At 53.0% G+C, this 22,449-nt stretch overlaps 2 protein-coding genes across 2 annotated transcripts in view; both read right to left on the bottom strand.

The window, feature by feature from the left end:
- The window catches only part of SLC38A8 (solute carrier family 38 member 8), a 37,893-nt gene extending 34,368 nt beyond the window's left edge, over positions 1–3,525 (bottom strand). Inside the window, exon 1 of the mRNA XM_017859414.1 lies at positions 3,337–3,525. Coding sequence (XP_017714903.1) covers positions 3,337–3,525 — 189 coding nt within the window. The remainder of the gene's footprint in view (positions 1–3,336) is intronic.
- A 10,301-nt stretch (positions 3,526–13,826) lies between these two features.
- Positions 13,827–22,449, bottom strand: part of MBTPS1 (membrane bound transcription factor peptidase, site 1) — a 65,989-nt gene continuing 57,366 nt past the window's right edge. The window contains exons 20-23 of the mRNA XM_017860925.1: positions 20,767–20,898; positions 19,387–19,513; positions 16,109–16,239; positions 13,827–14,713 (exon numbers count right to left, since the gene is read on the bottom strand). Of these exons, the coding sequence (XP_017716414.1) occupies positions 14,517–14,713; positions 16,109–16,239; positions 19,387–19,513; positions 20,767–20,898 (587 nt within the window). The 3' untranslated portion in view covers positions 13,827–14,516. The remainder of the gene's footprint in view (positions 14,714–16,108; positions 16,240–19,386; positions 19,514–20,766; positions 20,899–22,449) is intronic.

Raw genomic sequence — 22,449 nt, 5'->3', positions numbered from 1 at the left:
AAATGCACAAAATCTTAAGTGTATTGCTGGAAGATGTACAATGCACACGTGCCAGCCAAACCTCTACCCACAGGCAGAACATCACCACACCCTGGACGGTCCCATGAGTCCCCTTTCTGTCTCCTTCCCATCCCCACTGGTCTAGTATTTTCTACCTTTACGTAATTCCCAGCTCCTCCCACTCCACCACGCGTGATGGATCCGCGTGCACACAAGCAGCTTGCTTCTGTTTTTTGCTAACAGGCCACTGTCTGAATAGATCACAATTAGCCAAGCGTGGTGGTCAAGCATTCCACATCTCATCCCTCAAGTCTGTGAATGTGGCTTATTGGAAACAGTTCTTGCAGATGTCCACAAGGAAAACCTAAGTGAAAAAGGGTTTTGCCTATGTCATTAAGGATCTTGAGGTGAGGTCATCTTGGATCTTAGTCCTCAACCCAATGAAGTGTCCTTGTAGAGACAGAGGAGGAGGAGGCAGAGATTGGAGTCATGCGGCCACAAAGCCAAGGAGCACCTGGAGCCACCAGGAGCTGGAAGGGCCTTTGGAGGGAGCGAGGCCCTGCTGACACCTTCTTGTCAGACTCCTGACCTCCAGAACTGTGAGAAAATACCTTTCCAGTGTTTGAAGCCCTCCTTGTGGTAATGTGTTACAGCAGCCCCAGGAAACAGACACATCCAACTCTAAAATATTGAGGGATTTCTCCAACGCCCTCTCACTCAGGCTCTAAGCTCCGTGAAGACTGGGCAGTGTCCTTTTTTCTATTTTGCCCCAGAGAAGGACCTGACAAATGCAGACACTCAGAAAACAGCTGTGGTTGAAAGGCAGGGGGGCCGGGTGCAGTGGTTCATGCCTGTAATCCCAGCACTTTGGGAGTCCGAGGCGGGTGGATCACATGAGGTCAGGAGATTGAGACCATCCTGGCCAACACAGTGAAACCCTATCTCTACTAAAAACACAAAAAACTAGCTAGGCGTAGTAGCGTGTGCCTGTAATTCCAGCTACTTGGGAGGGAGGCTGAGGCAGGAGAATCGCTTGAACCTGGGAGGCAGAGGTTGCAGTGAGCCGAGATCACGCCATTGCACTCCAGCCTGGGCAAGAGTGAGACCCTCAAAAAAGAAAAAGAAAAAAAAAAAGAGGCAGAGGAAGGTGTGGGTGCAGGGAGCCTCACCGGTGAGCCATCCCTGGAGGATAGGGTCACCACAAGAGGGACTGAGCCTCCGGGCAGCAGAACCGCAAGGAGCCCCAGCCACCGTACCAGACCCAGCCCCTCCACAGCTCCCAAGAGGGGGTGTATCCATTTTCATCAAATGTCTCCCATCTAAGTACGAATCAGGCCTGACCCTGCTTAGCTGCTGAGATCAGATGAGATCGGGTGTGTTCAGGGTGGTAAGGCCCGAGGCTGTTTTCATCAAATGTCACTAAACCTCCCACCCTAACGAGTCAGGCTTCCAACCTCTGCTCACTGACTTCACGTTTAAACGCTCCCCATGCAGAAGCCTCACAAGCTACGTGGAGGGAAGCAGGCTCCCCCAAATCTTCCGTCGTTCAGTGACATCACCCCAGCCCCACCTCCATCTCCCCAGCAGCCCTGGAGGCTAAAGGAACAACTTGGAGTGGCGGGAGCTTGTCAAGAGCCAGCCTGGCTCCTCTACTCTGCCATGAGTTTCCATTTATTCATGTTCGGGTTCCCTTCTCAAGTCTGCTGAGCGAAGAGATCTCGAGCTCATCCTAAGCAAAACAAAACAGCCGTTTGCCCAGAGCCAAGTCACAAATGTGGTCTCAGGCCCATCCAGCCCTGTAAGGCCAGCGTCTGACTTCAGCAAGATCTGCAGGAAATGCCTGCATGGTGCTCACGAAGCAGGGATCCCCCTCTCTGGCTCATGGCCATTCCTGCTACCCAGGGATTGGCCACGACCCTACCCCCAAGCCCCGACTGCCTCACCCTGGGCCTTCTGTGGCTTGAGATCCGGTTTCTCCCTCAGTGCGGTAACGGCAGCCTTCCTGACGCACTAGTCCGAACACGGGCATGCCGCCCCCTCACGTGCACCTCAGGAAGCTCTTACCATTTCCAATGGGGCTCAGTGCAAAGGTCACCTCCTGTGAGAGGCTTCTGACCACACTGTGTCGTATCATCCCCCCATCCCCAGAGACACATGACCCTCCCGGCATGATCCACCATCTGAAGCTGATGACATGCATCTTGTCTGACCTCCCGTTAGAACAAAGCTCCATGAGGACAGGGACCGCACTGCCTCGTCCATCCTAGGCCAGGCACGGGGCAGGCGCTCGCCAATGCCAGGCGTGGCATGGGTTACACCCGACACTGCAGTTTCCAAACAGACACGAAGAGCCTCAGGGCACACAGTTGGAACTCAGCCATTATCCACCAGCTGCTATAAAACATGTGAGATAAAACCCGCCAAAGAGCTTACCACAAAATGCAGCAATTCATTCCATCAGCCAGGGGGAAAGCATCTTACAAAATAAAGCTGTGCTCATGAGTGGCTCTCCCACAGCAAAAAGAGCGCGGCGTCCGCGCTTCCCAGGAAGGGAATCCCGGCTCTGCACCTGGCAGGCAGGAGAGCCGAATATCCGACACCAAGCAAGGCTGGCTTGGCTCTACGTGGGGAGTATGGGGGTGTCACACCAGTTAACAGCTCAATCTGCACACAGGAGTCCAGCTTTGTTTTTCTTTGAGACGGAGTCTCACTCTGTCGCCCAGGCTGGAGTGCAGTGGCACAATCTCAGCTCACTGCAACCTCTGCCTCCTAGGTTTAAGCGATTCTCCTGACTCAGCCTTCTGAGTAGCTTGGATCAATAGGTGGCCACCACCACACCCGGCTAATTTTTTTTATTTTCAGTAGAGACAGGGTTTCACCATGTTGGCCAGCCTAGTCTTGAACTCCTGAGCTTAGCTAATCCGTCCACCGTGGCCTCCCAAAGGGCTGTGATTACAGGCGTGAGCCACCATGCCTGGCCCAGCTTTAGTTTTTGGGCTGAGACCAGCAGGCAAGAAAGAGCAGCTGACCAGGCAGGGTGCCCAGAGAGGCTCCTTCCCGGGTGAAATGTCCACTTCACAGACGGAGCTGCGACGCCTCTAGCTCCATCCCAGGAGCTGTGTATCAGACATCACCGGGGCCCAGACGGGATATTCTCGCCCCAGGGCTACAGTGGGATTATCTTCTCCCCTGATTAGCTGAGCAGGATAGCAGTTAAAACCCCGAAGCTATAGCTTACAGGACACGCAACTCCGCAGAAGCAATGCAGAGAACCCCACCCAGAAAAGCCAGAGCTGCCTCGTACGTGTCCCCTGGACTCACTTCCTGGGGACTTACCAGCTCCACCAGGAAGGCAGGGACCACGCCGCCCGCTTTGGAGAAGGCCCAGGGGAAGTTGAGCAGGCCAGCTCCCAGGGCGGACTTCATGAGGATGAAGACAGCACCCATTGAGGACAGAGTGGCAGCGGCTGCGGCAGGGTGAGGCTTTTCTGGAAGGCCTCTGCTTCCTGGGGTCTGTCCCTCCATGGCTAGAGGCAGCAGAAGGGTGGAGAGAAAGCATGATCTTCACACTTTCTTCCCTCCCTAAGTTCTAGGTATCCTTATTTCTCTCCCCAACTCAGTGAGAGCTCCCTGAGCCGCTCTTGCCTGCTTCCTTGGCATCGGCTCCCCCTTTCCAAAGGGTGCTGCATGCATCTGCCCGTGACTGCTGGTCCCCCTTCCTCTCCCCCATTTCCTACCTACATTATTCTCACTCTGCCCTCCCACTAGACCCCAAAACAACCTCACCCCTTCCCCCCTTCCTCTCTCTTCTCCCAAACCCCCAACCTTCCTCATCCCCATCAATCCTCTCTCCCCGCATTCCCATCCACCTCCTTTGCTTCCAGCCAAACTTCTGTACAGACAGAGCCCCAGTCCCTGGTCCTTACCACCAAATCCAACCTTTAAGGTGCCAGACAGTCCTTGGCTGTCGGGGATGGGACTCAGGCTCACTCCAGGTGACTCAGCTGCATTTCCTGGGGCCAGAGGGGTGGGAGAAGGAAGATTCTAGCTTGGAGGGGTGGGTGAGTCATTCATTAAAGGAGCCCTAGCTAGTATGTGTCAGGGTCAGGCCCCTCCACACCTAGGAGGGCAGCAACAAGTAGTCAGGGCCATGGGGCCCAAGAATTTGCAGCTTTGAGACTTCTGACCTGAGCAAGGAAGGCTTAAGACTCCCGCCTCTCTCCAGCCCCCTGCAAGCCCGGCCCCGGGGGTGGAGCTTTCTCAGCTGCCCTGGAGGGTGACAGGGAGCTCAGCTAGTAGCAACATGGGGCAGGGGAGCAGGCACCATGATCTCATGGCAGCTTCTGCAGCATCTCCATCCTCAGATGCCTCTCCGAGGCCCCCAGCCCAAGGGAAGGGGTGTGAAAAGCGCACGGAGCCCAGCCTCCTCATCTACAGAACACGCTCCACCGTCTGCAGGTGCTGCCTCCAAGGTGGTTTCCTTTACCGCCTCCACCCAACTCCAGCAGGTGTGCCTGAGAGCTAATCCCATGCACACGAGTCACCCACGGGGCTTGTTGAAAGCTTGGAGGAGGCGGCAGCTGCTGGTCCCTAGGCCATGCTTGAGTAGTGAGACATCTCTCCAAACTGATACGTGGTTAGCTAAGGGGGCAGAATATCCGAGACGGCCCCATTCCGGAAAATGCTGGCACATCCAGGTCAGATCTGGAATTTGACTGTTTATTCCTGGAACCCAGGCTCCTTCTCACCCGCATTCTTAAACTCCAGTTTGCATCAGAATCCGTCGGAGGGCTTGTTCAAACAGACGACCAGGCCCCAACCCGTGTTTCTGACTGAGTAGCTCCAGGGCGGTGCCTGGACACCTGCCTTTCTAACGGGTTCCCAGGTGACTCCAATGCTGCTGGTTTGGCCCCTCGTTGAGAAGCACTGCTTTCAGTGAAACATTTTCAATGCCCAGAGTCCCCCGCTGCATCTAATCAGTCCTTATCTGTCCCACACCAGATCATCCCCAAAGGCTTCTTTTTGATGTGGTTTCTAATAGTCTCAACCCCCTGACTCCTGTCACCTTCTGATGAGCAGGCAGGTTCCAACCTCTGTGGCTCACACAATGGCTGCTCCATGAATGCCCAACCAGCAGTCGGTGGCTGGCTTCACAGCAGGGGCAAGTAGAGGGAGCCGGGACTGCAGTCCCGGAGCTCGAGGCTGGACAGTGACCCGAATGGCATTGACGCCACCGCTGCTTAGGTGTGCTGCTGAGAACCCAGCCGGGATAAGGTCGCGCGGATTCCCAAGCGGGTGTCCCCACTGTTCCCCCCAACTCCCACCCCGCACCAAGCAGGACCTAGGCTCAGGCAGGTGGAGCACGTAGCTGACAAGCAACAAGGCTGGGATTCACCCTGAGTCAGGCTCCTTTCAGAGGCTGCAATGTCCCACGGCCAGCGGCCCCACACGGCTTCTGACAGTGCCTGAATGAGTGTGTGCGAGAATGAACGAATGAAAACAGACGCCAGAAAAGAGAGGAAAGGGAGCGTCGTCTGATTGTTCCCCTGTATTAGGCTCCTGAGGCTGCCAGCACAGACTTGGGCTTAGAACAACAGAAAGTTACTGTTACGGTCTTGGAGGCCAGAAGCTGGTCGAGGTATAAATGGGGACATGCTCCCTCTGGACGCCATGGAGGGAGGATCCTTCCTGCCTCTTCCAGCTCCTGGGGGCTCAGGCACTCCCTGGCTTGTGACTGCATCGCTGCCGTCTCGGCCAGCATCATCTTCCCAAGCTTTCTCCTCTGTCTTCTCTTTTCAGGAAGGCCCACTCAGATAATCCAAGATGATCCCATGTCAAGATCCTTAATTATATCTGCAAAGACCCTTTTTCCAAATAAGGTAACAGTTGCAGGCTCCAGGACATGGCATAAATATGTCTACGGGGGGCCACCTTTCAGCCCATTATACCCCTCACATCTGAGATCTGTTTGAGTTCTCATCATTCAACAAACACTGATTGAGCACCTACTGTATGCAGGCACTGGAGCTCAAAGGTGAAAGAGAAGGCTCCTCCAGAGAAGGGGACGGTCCCGTGGGGAGCTCACGATGAGACAAGCCACCCCAGCCCAATGGGAGAAGGACTGGACTACGGTACCCGAGAATGAAGGTGAAGCTGGAGGGGCTTCCTGGAGAAGGTGTGGGGGCTGAGGGGATGTCTGTGCACCATTGGTGAAGGGCTGGGAGGATGTTCTGGGAAGTGGAGACTCCAGTGGCAGGTGCATGAGCTAGTGCTCCCGGGAAGGGCCCCAGGGGACTGGGGTTCCCTAGGATAGAGACCTAGGTCAGCGCTGAGCTGGGAAAAGGCTTAAACTGTGTCCCACTTGCTGGAGGGTCAGTAAACCGTGTGGAGATGGCACTGGACACAGCAGGGAAGGCGGGGGCTGCAGGTGACACTGCAGGCAGGGCCCGTGCACTGCCCAGGCTGCGAGAGGGTGGGGGCCACACAGAGTATTCACACAGCTCTCCCCGGCCTGCCACAGATGCCAGATCAATCCCACTCCCCCCAAATCCAGCCTCCTGAGAAAGGAGATGAAGGGCCCTTCATCGGCGGCTGGGGGCTTTGTAGTCCTTAATCTCCACTTGGGGCTGGGGGGACATTTCCCTGTCCCTGCCGGTGGGTCCCTCATTAGCGGTCCATTAACGTGCATGACTTAGAAATTGGCCACTGGGCTGTGAAATTCCAGGCACTGGGGAAAACCTCTTAATTCGGAGGAGCTTTGATATCCACTCTCTGCCGGCCTCACAGGGCTGCGTGACCTTTCCCTGCTGGGCCCCATCTGCAGCCGGTGGGCGGGCGGGCGGCCACCCAGACCTGACATTGGCTCCAGTGCAGCAGGAGCACGAGGAGGCCACATAGAGGTGCCCGTGTGGATGCTGCCGGCCATGGCCCACCCTGCACCCTGCACAGGAAAGCCCAGCACGGGGTGGCCTCTCTCCCCTGTGGTGTGGGGACCCACCCCACCAAGGGAGCTCCTGAGGACCCCTCTCTTCCTCCCTCAGAGCCCGTGTCAGGTGACAGGCTTAGGAACTTTCACAACAAAGTGGACTCTGATCATTTCCCCAGACCTTTCTGCTCATGTCCGATAGAAAATGCTGGAGAGGCCCGATGGCTCACACAGAGGCGGGCGGATCACCTGAGATCAGGAGTTCAAGGCCAACCTGGCCAACATGGCGAAACTCCTGTCTCTACTAAAACGACAAATATTAGCTGGGCATGGTGGTGGGCACCTGTAATCCCAGCTACTCAGAAGGCTGAGGCAGGAGAATCACCTGAACCTGGGAGGTGGAGGTTGCAGTGAGCCGAGATTGTACCATTGCACTCTAGCCTGGGCGACAAGAGTGAAACTCCATCTCAAAAACAAAACCAAAACAAAACCAAAACAAAACAAAACAAAACAAAACAAAACAAAAACAAACCCAGAAAATTCCAGAGAACAGGTAAGGGCAGGCCTCAGGAGCTAGCCGGCTGCAGCACACGGTATCGTCACCCTGGCTCTGGGGTCTCAGGCCTGAGCCTCACTTGGGTCACCTGTGAAATGGGAGGACCCAGGCGCCTGCTCTCTGGGGCCATCAGGAGGGGCCCGTGGAAGGTGCGCACAGCACAGGAGTGGCACGTGGCAGCTGCTGAGGTTGGAAAAGAAGTGTGTGCCATACTCCATTATCCAAATTTCCGTTTTCACCTGGGTGCTATTCGGAGCTTCTAGAACAGTATCCTGAACCTTAGCTACACAAAAACTGTCTTGGGACTTTTCACACTACAGATGCCAGGCACACCCGCAGAGCTGCACGTTAAACTGGCCCGGGGTGGCACTAAGCGTCAGAATTTTTTTTTTTTTTTGAGACAAGAGTCTCACTCTGTTGCCCGGGCTGGTGTGCAGTGGCATGATCTGGGCTCACTGCAGCCTCTGCCTCCCGGGTTCAAGCCATTCCCCTGCCTCAGCCTCCCAAGTAGCTGCGATTGCAGATGTGCACCACCATGCCCAGCTAATTTTTGTATTTTTGGTAAAGATGTGGTTTCACCATGTTGGCCAGGCTGGTCTCGAACTCCGGACTTCAGGCGATCTGCCCGCTTCGGCCTCCCAAAGTGCTGGGATTATGGGCAGTCAGAATTTCTACGAAGCTCCCTCAGGAGGGTCTACCGTGCTATGAGGGTAGAAAACCCAGTTTTTAGGGCCTCCCGCTGACCCTGCTGTCCCCGAGACTGAAGCCCCTTTCTCCGAAGCTCTCAGCCCCGGGGCTGGCCCGCCAAGGCTGCTTAGTAAGCAGCTCAGCAAGCCCAGTATGTTGGAGCAGAGCTGGCGTCTACCTTCTCAGATGGCAGAGGGACCCTACCTGCAGCAATTACCAGGGACCCTGGGATGGGAGACAGATGTCACAGGCCCAAAGTCCTGGGATGGGAGACAGATGTCACAGGGATAGAGAAACCGCTTGTGGTTGGTGAAACGATGGCCTCAAAGGTGTCCTCATCCCAACCTCCAGGCCCTGTATGTTACCCCACATGGCAAAAAGGGGCTTCACAGATGAGATTGGGGACCTTGTGGGGAGGGACCCTGGGCTACCCAGGTGGGCTCTGTATGTAATCAGTGTCCTTCTAACACGAATGCAGGAGGGGCCAGAGGTCAGAGAGGAGACAGTGGCGTGGAGACAGCAGCAGAGGCTAGATGGGTGTGCATGGAAGAGGGAGGAGGAGCCACCGGATGCTGGGAAAGGCAGGGAAATGGGTTGTTACCCCGGGCTTCAGGAAGGAAGCAGCCCTGCCAACATCTTGATTTTAGGCCAGTGAGCCTGAATTTGAACTTCCAGCCTCTGGAAGCCTAGGAGCATAATGTTTTAAGCCACTGAATTTGTGGTAGTTTGTCCAGGCGGCAGTAGGACCCACACACACCCGCATCCTGAATTCCGACCCTTGGGCAGCTCTGAGAGGACAGGCCTATGGGCTCCCTCTGGGCTCAGCAGCAGAAGCTGGGTCCCTCAGGGGACACAGCCACAGGGCACAGGCCTTGTCACATCCAACAGTCCCTGCCTGGGGGCTGTCTCCAGAGCTGCAGTCAGGAGACCCGCTCTGGGTAAAGCAGTCGGGGCGAACTGTGGGAGTGAAAGCAAGCATCCTTCAGGCTCACTCTCCTCCTGCCACTGTGTCCAATGGAGGAAACACAGGGGGTGCAGCGGGGGTCGGTCAGCAGCCAACACAGGGCTGGGGGCAGAGGGCAGGGAGGAGGGCATGGTGCCAGGGCTGAGCCCACAGGGTCTTCATCCATGGGGTTCTGACCCCTTGAGTCCACACTGACACTGGGGGTCAGAAGGGCACAAGAACCTCTTCCAGGTTCTAAGCCAGGGCTCCCAAGGGGGCCGCCTGTTGACAAGAATCTCCAGGCCGGGCGCGGTGGTTCACGCCTGTAATCCCAGCACTTTGGGAGGCCAAGGCGGGCGGATCACAAGGTCAGGAGATCGAGACCATCTTGGCTAACACGGTGACACCCCGTCTCTGCTAAAAATACAAAAAATTAGCCAGGCGCGGTAGCAGGCGCCTATAGTCCCAGCTACTCGGGAGGCTGAGACAGGAGAATGGCGTGAACCCGGGAGGCAGAGCTTGCAGTGAGCCGAGATGGCGCCACTGCACTCCAGCCTGGGCGATGAGCAAGACTACATCTCAAAAACAAAAAACAAAAAACAAAAAACAAAACAAAACAAAACAAAAAAGACAAGAATCTCCTGCGGAGGGAGCGTGTGTGTTAGAGTTAACATAAAATTCACTTTAACTCCATCTGGGGCTTACCATTTTAGAGTGTGCAGTCCAGTGGCTTTAAGTACTCACGATGTTGTGCCAGTATCACCACTATCTAATTCCAGAACATTTTCAACAGCCCCAAAGGCACATCCCTTCCCCCAGCTCCTGGCAACCACTGATCGACTTCCTGTTTTTGTGCAATCTGTTTACGGTGGATATTTCATCATACATGATGTGGCCTTCTGTGTCTGGCTTCCAGCATGTTCTTGGGGTTCCCCTACTTGGGAGCATGTGTGAGAACTTCGTTTCTTTGCATGGCCGTGTTCAATGGCACAGAGAGGCCGCCTTTGTCCATGTGGCCATCACTGCTGGGCGTGTGGGCTGGCCCCGCCTTCTGGCTGCTGCGAGTAGTGCAGGTGGGAACTTCCACACGGAGGTCTTGGAACAGCTTGTTTTCAGTTCTCTTGAGCAGAGGCTTAGGGACTGTTGGGCTACAGCTCCAGTAGCTGTTTGCTCTGGGGAGTTTTTGAAAGAGATTCCTAGTCCCTTCCCAAGGAACAGATGATCTAGTCAAGCTGGGGTGAGGCCAGGGATCTGGATTTCTAGGACACTCACCTGCAATGCCTCCTTGTTACCAGCAAATGAAACCAATATTCCATGAGTTAATATCTAATTAAGGGGGTAGCACCAGCCATGTTTTTAAGGACGAATTTCAGTATTTCTCTAGAAACGTCTATCTAATCTGTATATAAAAAGGGAGACAAACCTTTTGCATATCCTTGACCCTGTATTTTGTGTCCTGTGAAATCAAAATCTAAGTTAACCCTCGTGTTATTTCCAGTAGGCAGCACCCTCCCCCGCCGCAGGAGGGAGGTAGCCTGGCAGTGAGGGCTTCAGAGCTCAGGCCTAGGCCAGACCTGGGGTTTCTCCTGAAAAATGGATCTGAGAGCCCTGGGCAGGATCATGTCCACAAACCATTGGCCTGAGGCACAGAGACGAGGGCTCAGCAGGTCCCAGGGCCGTCACTGTGCGCCAGGCTCACCTACTGTGCATGGCTTTCCCGGGAGGTCTCCTTGGAGCCATCGTATGTGGGACACGCTCTGCACAGAAAGGACAAGTGTGTGTGCAAAGGAAGATCTAGACTTGAGTGTCCTGTACAGGGGAGGGGGCCAAAGGGGGAGTCACTATTTGCATCTCATCTTAAAGATTCCTGTAGTTGGGGCCACTGCGTGAGTCTCCAGAGAGAGCCAGGGCGAAGGATGATACCTGACACTGCTCAGGGTCCCCAGGCCCCCTGTGAACCCCAGGTGTATCTGTGGTTGTGGCTGGTTGGTCTTTTTTGTTGTTTTTTTTTTGGTAGAGACAGAGTCTTGCTTACGTTGGCCGGGCTAGCCTCAAGTGATCCTCTTGCTTCGGCCACCCAGTGTTGGGATTACAGGCAGAGCCACTGCCAGCTGGCCTTTTCTGCCTTGTTAAAAAGATGTAGCTGTTCACTAGGACAATGAGAGTCTATGCCAGGGGCAAAAAGGAATCCTTTCGATGTGGGGGTTGGCCCAGCCCAGGACCACGAGTGGGCCCAGGTGACAGAACGTGGCCTCAACCTCCAGGCACGTCTGTCCCTGTAATGGCTGACATCAGCACTGGCTGTCAGGCACACGGCTAAGCACATGGCCTGGGTGACACCACACACCCAACACATAGCACTTGGTGGTGTGAAGGCCCCTGGCTAGGGCCCACAGCAGGAGTGGCCGGGCTGAACTGGACCCGGCAGCTTCAGTCTAGGGCCAGGGCCATGACATCCTCTCCAGAACCTCCAAGGCAGACCCTGGAATCCCACGGCTGCCCCCCAGCAAGGGGGGCGTCCCTCCAGGGCCTCTTCTGTTCGGTGGCACATCTGAATGCCAGACCCAGTCACCTCAGCAGACCACATGGATCTGGTTCCTCCTGGAGACCTAATCCCCTTTCTACCTAAACTCTCCACCAGGGCATTCTCTCTCCAGGTTCACCCTCACCTGCTCCTTCACTCAATCCTCTCAGACTCTGTCCCAAGGCCCCTCAGCATCTGGGTATCCTGTTGGTGTGTCACTGTCCCTTTAGGGAGAGACAGACATGGGGCATCACACAGACACCAGCAGGAGAGAACATGGGTTAAGTACACAGGTTTTGGAACTGAGGGCAACCTGAGTTCAAATTCTGCCTTGGCCACTAGTTACATGACTAGACAAGGCGACGAGCGATCTCCAGGCTTCCGTTTCACCTGTGTGATGGGCCCAGTGATGCCCACCTTACAGTGTGTGGGGAATGAAACAAAAACACGTGTTATAACTAGCATAGCATGCCTGGCACACAGGTCCTCATGACATCATTCCAGCAACTGGACAGAAAGGGTCCTCACCTCCTGGTTCGAGGCAAAACCTTTAACATAAGCCTGTCCTTTATGGTCCTGAGCACCAGACGGTGAGCAGCCTGCACCTGTGGAGACCTGTGAGACGAGAGGCTCCCGAGCCAACAGCATGGAAGACCCCTGTGTGGACAAGGAGAGTGGCTCAGAGTCACAGCCACCTACTAAGGACGGCAGGGCTCCTGAGTGCCAGATGCTTGCAGCCCTCGGACTGCTTGTGAGGCCCTACGCCCTTCGGCCAGGAACGAATGCCTCACGGGACCTCAGCAACATATTCGGATTCTCGAAGCACCGACAGCAGAGTGCAGTGACAGCCGCAAGGTGAGCACGTGACCTGCCAGGGACGAAAAGAATCACAATGGACAGACGGCCCGACGGCTCCTCCCCTGCGTGGGCCAGGATGTTCTCTGCCCATGACCTCAGCAGCACCCTGCACGGCCTCTGCCCTCCTTCCCAGTCACCCTCGCCTTTGCTGTGTGGACTGGTGCTCGGCCAGTCAGCATACAACACCCTGTTCAGGTGGGGATCAAAGATTAACAGGCTGTCTGGGATCAGGCAATGCTTTCTCGGATATGACCCCTAATGTACAAGCAACCAAAGAAAAAAACAGAAAAAATGGACTTCAAGATGAAAACCTCTTCTATTTCGAAGGATGGCATCAAGAGAGTGAAAGGCCTAAGAACAAGAGACAGTATCTGCAAGTTACATCGCTGATCAGGGACTCGTCTAAGAACTCCTACAGTTCAATAAAAAGACAACCCAATTAAAATATGGAACAGACATTTCTGCAAGGCAGACAGACAAATGGGCAATAAACACATGAAAAGATACTCACCATTGTTAAGTCTTGAGGGAAGTGCAAGTGAAAGCTGCAGTGAGACAGCACTGCACACCCACGAGGACGGCTAGCATTTACAAGACGGGGAACTGCAGGTGCTGACGAGGATGTGGAGAAAGTGGAGCTCTCGCACGCTGCTGGGAGGAATGCAAGATGGTGCAGCGGCTTTGGGAGCTCCTCAAAAACTTAAACACAAAGAAGTATTTCATACCTAGGTACACTCCCAACAGAAAAAATAAAAATAAAAAACAAAAAACTACATTTGCACAAACCCCCGTACACAAATACTCAGAGCAGCGCTGTTCACAGCAGCCAAAAAGTGGGAACACACAAATGTCCACCAGCTGAGGAAGAGAGAAACACAACTGGGCTAGCCACTCCACAGGACACTGCTCAGCCACAAGGAGGAATGCGTCTGAATACCTGCTACAGCACTGGTCAATGAACCCTGAAAACATGACACGGAGTGAAGACAGTCAGATGCCAAGGACTCCGTACTGTGCGATCCCATTGAAAGGACATGTCCAGAACCGGCCAATCCACAGACAGAGCAGCCCGGCTGCCAGCGACCTGGGGGCAGGGGATGAATGGGGGTGACTTGGGGTGGGAGTGGGGTTTTCTCTGGGGTGATGGAAATGTTCTGGAAACTGCACAGCCTTGTGAGTGCACCAAAAACCACTGAGCTCTACACTACAAAGTGGAGAATGTTATGTGAATTATGTCTCAATAAAAACAAAATTAGCAGGTTGATTCAGAACCCATTCCAGACTGTCATCAAAGAGAAACAGGACAAGTGGAAAGAGTCCGTTACGCAGTATCTTTAAGCTTCAGACGGGTAATACATATTTATTGAAAATTTTCTTCACCGACAATGGTGAAATCAAGACCTCAAATTACAAAACATGGTGGCAGGTGATACTTACAAAAATAAAGCGAAGGTCTATGTTTCACAGATTTGTGTACGTTTCCTTCAAATCTCAGTCTGTCCTATCATTAAAAAGATCATGGAGTCTATGTTGTTCCTCATGATGGAACAGTAAAAAAACCACATTCCACTGACAAAAAAAATAGTTTTGCTTCCAAATAGCACAAGTCTTTAAAGTGACTTTTCCCAACAATAAATATAGAAAATAGCCTTTAACAAGCGTATTTTAGCTTGGTCAGGGTTGTATCACTTGTTTGGAAAGCACATATTTCCCCTCCAGTCAGAAGACCCCAGACAGCCTTTCCAGGTTCTCCCGAGTCTTTGGTGCGCGTAGCTGCCCGGTGGGAAGTCTCACTGGCGGCAGAGCCTCTGAGTCCCTCCTGACGGGACGGGACCCACAGGATTCTTCTCGATGTACCAGGAGCCTCTGCCCATCACAGGAGGGCAGGCCCATGTAGAACAGACTCTTAACAAACCTGCAGCTGGAAACTAGATCCCTTTTAAACCGCCACCACAGCTCAGCTCACCCACCAGCGCCATCCGTGAAGGCTCTCTCTGGCCCTCACGGTCAGCCAGGCTGCCGGTCACACCGAAGGGGTCTTTGGCGGGTGAACCTGCTGCATGAGCTGCGGGCGCTTCACCCTGGGCTTCCTCCGCTTCGGCCTGCTCTTGGCCTTGTTGATTTGTACCACAAAGAAGGCCAGGACCACCATGGCTCCCAGGAAGGCGAAGACAGGAATGGTCTGGCCCACCTCCTGGTTGTAGCGGCCAGGCATGATCCCTGCAAGAGGACAGATGGTGAACAGGCAGGAAGGCCACAGAGCTACCATGACAGCCTTTTTCCATGACAGCTGGATTCATCAGAAACTAAATGTGAGCCAATTTCACTAGCTGGCCTTGCAGGGCATACCTCATTTTAAAGCCTTAGCTAAAGTCACCCAGGCCATCAGTAAACAGCGGATGAGAGCAAAGAGCAGTCATGGTCCCAGTCCGCGGAGAAGCCACTTCCTGGCGGGGTAGAGGGCTCAGTGGGCTCTCTGCTGCCCCTCCTCCCTGGGCTCCCCACAGGTGGATGATCAGGCCCAGCTCTGCTTCCGTCACAACCTACCGAAGGGAGGCCCAGAGGCGCTCTGTGTTTCCCTAAAAACAAGGGAAGATGGGCACGTCTCTATCCAGGGGAGAAGGAGGGGCCTGTGGTTCCAGCTGAGTGGGAGGAGAAGAAAGGAGGCATGGCGGAAGAAGCACCTCTGGCAGTACCCCGCCTGTGGGGAAAGCCCTCCATGGAGGAGACGCGTGACTGAAAACCAGGAGAGGCCATCAGAAGACCCCTGGTTCAGAATGTCAATACGATTGGGCAATGCTAAGGGCTCTGGAATTTACCCTCTGCGCACCCCGTGACCTACGCACAAGGCCCTCAGGACCCTGGCACCACCACCACCACCACGCAGTGTCCAGGCCTGGACTGCACGGACAAGGGTGCCCCTTCCTGATCCCATTTCTGGACAACTCCTGGAACCCAGAGAAACTCCCTTTGGTAGCTGTAAACTCTTTGGAAGAGTACAGGGGACTCTAGAGCAAAAGACCTGCCCAGGTTCTGCTGGAAAGGCCTGGTACCAACTGCCTTGGGTAGTGGAGAAGAACCTGCCCCAGGCATTCTATCGAGTCGCCCTCGGAGTCTGTCGGATCCCCGCAGAGACACACAGGATGAGACCACCCCAGCTCGGTCAAGCCCCTCCCAGGGGGAGCAGGGCAGAGAACTGGAAGGGCCTTCTGGGCTGAGAGCTGGGAGCCAGGGTGGCTGCTGCCACTGGCTGGGACCCAAACCAGCAGACAGGCGTCCTGTGAGGGACATAATAGGTTGCTGGGAGAACTTTCATGAAGAGCGTGCAAGTTACTTTGAACATCTTTAAGTAGATCACCCGGTCGTTGTAAAAGAAATTCCAGTGTGAAAATCTAGGTAGCATTTTCCAAGGGAAACAACAATCTCTTCATCTCTTAGGTCTGCCCTTGGTCATGCTGGTTTGTGCCACAAAAGACGCCAAGAACCAAGGCCACCACAGCTCCCAGGAAGGCAGAGACAGGAAGAGTCCGGCCCGCCTCCTGGGGGAGGGAGGGAGACTCCTTTGAACAAAATACAGGATGACTGAGCACAGTAACAAAGCACCCGAGAACTCACCTCCAGGAATGTCCCAGGCGCCGCTCTCCCCAGGGGACAAGGGCCTCACTTGAGGGCGATTTGATCGAAAGTTGGGTAACACCACCTTGTCCAGGTCGATGGAGAGTAGCTTCTGATGTTTCCAAAGGTTACTTCAGAAAATAGATTAAAACAAAATCAAAATAAGCCATTGGACTAGTCTAGGAAGCTCAACTAAAACCCAAGAAAGAGAAAGTGATCTACAGGGAGATGTGAAATGCTATTTGCATCCACGTCTACCTAAATGCCACTGAACAGCAACTGTGGTGGCCGCTTCCAGGTCCTGAGAGAGAGAGATCAAAATCAAGTCCCTGTTCATGAGATTCTACTGAGTTTATCATAGGACCAGCATGAGCCTGTTTTTGCATAAAGCTGGCAACATGACCAAGCAACTTGGGAGGACAATCATGGTGCGGCCCTGGAAGGAGCCTGTGGGTGGGAGAAGCTGAAGCCCACCGAGTGGACGTGAGCCTGGGGCCATCGAGGTCCTCTCTCTAAGGCCTGGAGCAGTCGGAGGCAATGGTGACTCCACAACCACTGTATATAAGGAAGTGGGCAAACTGGTGCCGGGAACCAGACAGCATCTTTGTCTCTGAAGAAACCGCTGTCTAGAGGGAGAATAGGAAATATACAAGGAAGCAACAGTGGGGAGAGTCTGAGCAGCGAAACGCGGGGTCCCCATCTGCCGCGCCCGCAGTGGGGGGATGATCAAGTGAACGTGTGCGCTTTCTGCACTCTGTGATGCACCGTATCATTATTAACTTTGGGATCTGAAAAACTTGTTCAGGCCAATACAACTTAGACCCAAAGAACGCAGAGAGGTTGATACGCTGGCAACAGCAGCACAGAGCTTGGGAGGACACTGGAGCTACAGGGAAGAGCGCGACGGGAAAACACTACTCTGGCTTAAGTGAGGGGGAAGAATACAGTAGTTTGCCAATGAAAAATTCTCTGTTTTTCTGTTGTTGACTCATTTGGAAACTGTCGGCCTGTCTCTCTCACTCGGGGCAAGTGAAAGCAAAGATGTCCAGTCCTATCAGCAACTAGGCTGAAAGTCAACGCCAAGCTGGCGGGCAAGGGCTGGTCTCAGCAGAGGCTTCTTAGGCAGGAAGGAGGTAGACTCCCACTCGATACTCCCAGCTCGGCAACTGCCTGAATACCAATGAGCACTCATTATAACCCTCCTATTTTATAGGATTTAATTTTACACTTCAGGTTTAATCAGTCTGAAAATTAAACTGACAGTGTTAAGTTACGGAATCAATGACATTTAGGCTTTACGACTTTTGTAGCTGAATATATATGGGCTATATTTCCATTCTAACAGTGACATCCTGTTCCAGAATCTAATTCTTTGGTGATGGCACTTTCTAGTGGAGTAGTCATGGTAACAGTCCACACCCATTACCATGTGGCTGCTTTACAGCATACTGATGGAAGGACTGAGGAGCTACCGGAGCAGGGGTTCCTCTCAGGGAGGATGCTGACACTTGCACAGCTGCCCTAGGTATGGGCACCTGATGCCCAACAAAGAAACCCAAAGTGCCTCTCCACTTCACAGACAGAAACCTGCCCCCGACACTGGGCTGACAGGCATCTGGAGCTGTCTCCTGGTCTCAGATCTCTTTTAGAGACTCAGAATATGCGTCAATCTAGGTCTCTGGAGACTGAAAATAATTTTCAACAAGATGTGAAAAGCAAGATAAATGTAAAACCCAGCCACGTACTGAGAAGGAGGAATTACGGAGTGAGTGTAAAAATCAAATTCCAAGAGCTGTCCATTATCAACATGCTGGATGGGCCAGTCCAGAATGTGATGGATTATTTGATGTGAACAGGTAGATAGCCAAGGATAGAAAGGACATTGTTATCTGCTTCAAGTCCTGAACAACACTGTGGAGAATAATTGGGTTTCTGGAACTTCAGCTAACACTGTTCACTGAGTATGAATTGCTGACCATGGCTGGAATATAAACTCTGGTTTGAATGCTAGGCTAATAGAAGGTTATAAATAAATAGGATGCAAAAATGGAAACTTATCAGAAATTTTTAAATGAAGAGATGTGAACTGGAATGGAAAAGTACCCAGTAATTAAGGTTCAGAAAGAAAGCTGCTGATGAAACAATGTGATGATTCCACCATTCTCCTGTGTTCTATTAAGCATATTCGAAATGAAGACATATGGTCAGTGCGTGGTGTATTTAGCACTTTTGGTTTATGATGAGCAGTAAAGGCGGAAGGCGGCCTCAGCACCTTCCCACGGGCATTCTCCTCTTCACCTTACAGGATGGAGGGTGGCCTCTTGTCCCCGGCCCCACACCATCACTGGAGGAAAAGGGGGCCTATCTAGAGGGGAGCCTCCTGCCTGAGGGGGTTGGGGAGAGGGGCCGGGTACCAGGTGGCCAGGGAGGCTGGGAGGGCAAGACTCCCGCTTGATGGGGTGGGAGGTGTGCCTGCCAGGCCAGGGGCACAGCTCTGACAGCTGTCCCTGGCTTCAACCCCTTGCTCAGGAGAAGCTCCCCCTTTCTTCTGATACTGTCCTGCTCAGGCCAGGGACGTCAGAGAAAAAGTGAGAGGGTGGGATCTGAGAAAACGGGGACCAGTCACGCTGAGCTGGCTCGCCTTAGCCGTAGGGGGAAACAGCAGAGCCACCTCGAACACTGGCTACGGAAAGGAAACAATGCAAATGAAGAAGCCGAGTTAGCGAGCTGGAGAAGGGATCCGGGCGGCACTGCACACAGCAGTGCAGTGACAGCAGTAGAGGTTACAGCCTGTCGTCAGAGGCGGGTGCTTTCACCCCCAGTCACAGTCAGCACAGGACATAATGACACAGAAGCATGCTCTTCTTGGAAAGGCTGCAACCGCGGCCCCCGGGGATGACAGAAGAAGGGAACTCTCTGTATCTTATCATCAATGTCTCAAACAGGGAACACACTGCAGCCGGCAGCTCTCAACTCCCCAGCCACAGGACTCGGAGCTCCAGCTCACATGAAATCACTGTTGGATCACAGCTTTTTAAAAAAGAATTAACCAAATGTAACAAAATGCTAATTATCCAAAGCACTTTTTATGCAGGATACCACCAAAGAGCCTATTTCCAAAGGCCAATACAGGGTTCACTAAATAACTACCACAAATGACAAACCTGAAGATCTGACAATTCAATAGTGACGTCAGTAAAATTCCATTCTCTCCTATAAGAAAAGCAATGACTCACAAGCCCCACGGAAAGAGTGGAAGGGCACAGGCGGACACTAACCTGGGCGCTGTCTCGTTTAAAGGCTGTGGCTTGGCCCAAGACAAATGTGGACAGGCTGGCAGAGGCCGAGGTTTTGGGTCTCCCAAATGGGCCTCCAGAACCTTGGAGTACCGATGAAGATGGTTTCCTGTGGTTAGAAGCAACAGCAACAAAAAAGAAAATCATCTCTATTATTAAAATGCAAAGGAAAAAAGAGGACTTTATCATGAGTTTGTCTGCTTTCCCACAACAGAGCAGAGTCCCTGTGCTCTGTTAAGCTGTCCTCCACGTGCTGCAGGAGCCACGCCTGATTGGTTCCTCCCGGACAATGTGTGTTTCCATTGCTGAAGGTGGGTGAGAAAATCAGAACTGTTTCCTTGAAGATGGGCAGATGTGTGCACGGCACTGGCTGGTCAACCTTTGCTGACCACCACCGACACACACAAGGCTACACTTGCAGAATCTAAGCTACAGACCAATTTCACAGAAAAAATCCTTCTCTTCTAAAATATTTAATTCTCTGGCCAAATAAAAAAAATCTCATCATTTTCAAAATTCTATTTCTTCGATCTGCACCATTGAACACTGTAGCTGCCAAACACATGTAGCTATCGAGCAACTGAAGTAAGGTATCACGTGTTTAAATTCTAATATTCTTCTTGTCTTTGGCTCAAGTATATTATTAAAATAGTTTCATCTGTGTTTCTTTCTACTTTTGAAACGCAGCTCCTGGAAAATATTAAATGACGCCCGTGGCTCACATGACCCTTCTATGGGCAGTGCTGTAAGGACCAGCACACCAGGGACTTACAGGCACTGATACCCACCCCGCTAAGTGCCAAGCAGCTGGGGGCCCCACGGCACCGGCACAGGCCCCAGAGGCGGGCTGAGGCTCCACCACCACATCCCGCCCGGGGGATCTCAGGCAGGTATCTAATTTCTCTCAACTCTCGTTTCCTTATCTGGAAACTGGGAATGATAGTATCTATTTTCACAGGATTACTGAGAGGGGACAGTGAGGTAATCCATGGGAGCATCCCAGCCTGCGGCCTGGGACCTGGCAAGTACTCTAGACGTCAGTGACTCTTCCTGAAGGCCTGTAGGAGCCAGTGTCCTCACCTGTGAAAGGAGGTAAACACACTTGGAGGGGCGTGAGGGGCAGGGTGGGTGCGGAAAAGCAGCTGCACACTGGGCCCTCAATCATGTCCCTCTGGGGACTAAGGATGGCCTCTCGGCAGGTTAGAGCTGCTGTGTGCTGGTCTACCTGCAGCCATTACGAAAACCGCTCAGCTGTGCACACAAACTGGCCCCACTTGCTGGCAGGCACAGCCACCCGCTGAAGTAGCATCATGTTCAGCTGGATCCGATTTCCTCCCCAAGGCATCCTGCCCATCCACTCACCTTCCATCCTCTCTGGAGTGGCTGAGCCTGCTCCACTGGGAGGGCGCTGGCGGTTCCCAGAGTGACTGAGGCTAGGAGGTGTCACCCCATACGATGTGTACTGGAGGAGCGCATCCAGAAGCCAAAAACAGTCTGCAAAGTCAACAAGCGTGTTTAGGAATTCTTTTTTTGTTTTTTTTCAGACAGAGTCACGCTCTTGTCACCCAGTGCAGTGGCGCAATCATAGCTCACTGCAGCCTTGAGCTTCTGGGCTCAAGTGATCCTCCTGCCTCAGCCTCCCGCGTAGCTGAGACTGCAAGCACATGACCCCATGCCTGGCTAATTTTTTATTTTTGCAGAAATGGGTCTGGCTGGTCTCAAACTCCTGGGCTCAAGTGATCTTCCTGCCTCGGTCTCCCAAAGCGCTGGGATTACAGGTGTGAGCCACCACACATGGCCCGGAATTTAGCTTTTAAAAAGAAATCTCTAAAGGAATTTTTTTTTTAAGTTAGTCCCCAAAAGAGGGGGAAATGGGAGTTCAGAAGTCACGAGTTTACGTCAAAGTAAATCCAATACACTCCAGATTCCCCTATTCTCATAAGAAATGCATTCTCAGTGGCCCAGCTCAGCCAGATCAGCACACACAGGCCTGACCTGACCAGGGCTCCACTCCCCAGTGCCTCGTGGCTCCAAGTGGTCAGCACCACTGTCCACTGGGCTGCACCAAGTGCCTGAGTGCCACACTCAGCTTCTCATGGATAGGGGCAGAACGGAGTTCGTTCAGAGACAGTGAGACCATGTGACACCCACTGAGAAAAGAAGGGCCTGAGAGCGGGGGCTCAGGGGCAACAGGGAGAGGAGAACAGAGAGTCATGGCTCCTGCTGCATCCCAGAGGCTCTCCTGGGGAGAAGGAACTGTACTGATACCCCAGGGGGTAGAGGCAAGGCCCAACACCCATGGAGCATCTGTTCACTTGAGCTGGGCTTCGAGTCGGCAGGGCCCTGACCACTGGAAGTGCGACAACAGAGAAAGGGCAATTTGTTTTTGGGGACACCTTAGAGTCGAGGCCCTGGGCTAGCAACAGCTTCCGTTCACAAAGGACCCTTTCTGAGCGCGAAAGCGCCACCCAGCATTGGAACCGGAGCTTCTGTTCCCATCTTGTTTCTCCTGGGCCTGCCCCTTCAAGTCCCATTAACATCAAGCTGGACCAGACAAGACCCATGCAAGAAAAATGCCATTAAGTACTCTTCTTTCATTAAAGTGCACTTCTGGTCAAGTGTTTAATGCCCCTGAAAGGTTAAAAAAGCTGCCATTTTAAATTTAAGGCCTAGGACCATCTTCACAGGCATTTAAAATTTAATACAGATTCTTACCAGGAGATCTCAGGTCTTAAAATCTCTGTGGAAATAAAACATTAATCTCCTTTAACTGTGGCTTTAACCCTCACTTTTTATTTTTATTTTATTTTTATTTATTTATTTATTTTTTTGAGACGGAGTCTCGCTCTGTCGCCCGGGCTGGAGTGCAGTGGCCGGATCTCAGCTCACTGCAAGCTTCCGCCTCCTGGGTTTACGCCATTCTTCCTGCCTCAGGCCTCCCGAGTAGCTGGGACTACAGGCGCCCGCCACCTTCGCCCGGCTTAGTTTTTTGTGTTTTATAGCGACGGGTTTCAACTGTGTTAGCAGGATGGTTCAATTCCTGAC

Source organism: Rhinopithecus bieti, unplaced genomic scaffold (genome assembly GCF_001698545.2).
Source record: "Rhinopithecus bieti isolate Rb0 unplaced genomic scaffold, ASM169854v2 scaffold_1618, whole genome shotgun sequence".
In the NCBI taxonomy this organism is placed as follows: domain Eukaryota; kingdom Metazoa; phylum Chordata; class Mammalia; order Primates; family Cercopithecidae; genus Rhinopithecus; species Rhinopithecus bieti.
The sequence above is the reverse complement of the archived record's forward strand: the minus strand, read 5'-3'. Positions and strand labels throughout refer to the sequence as shown.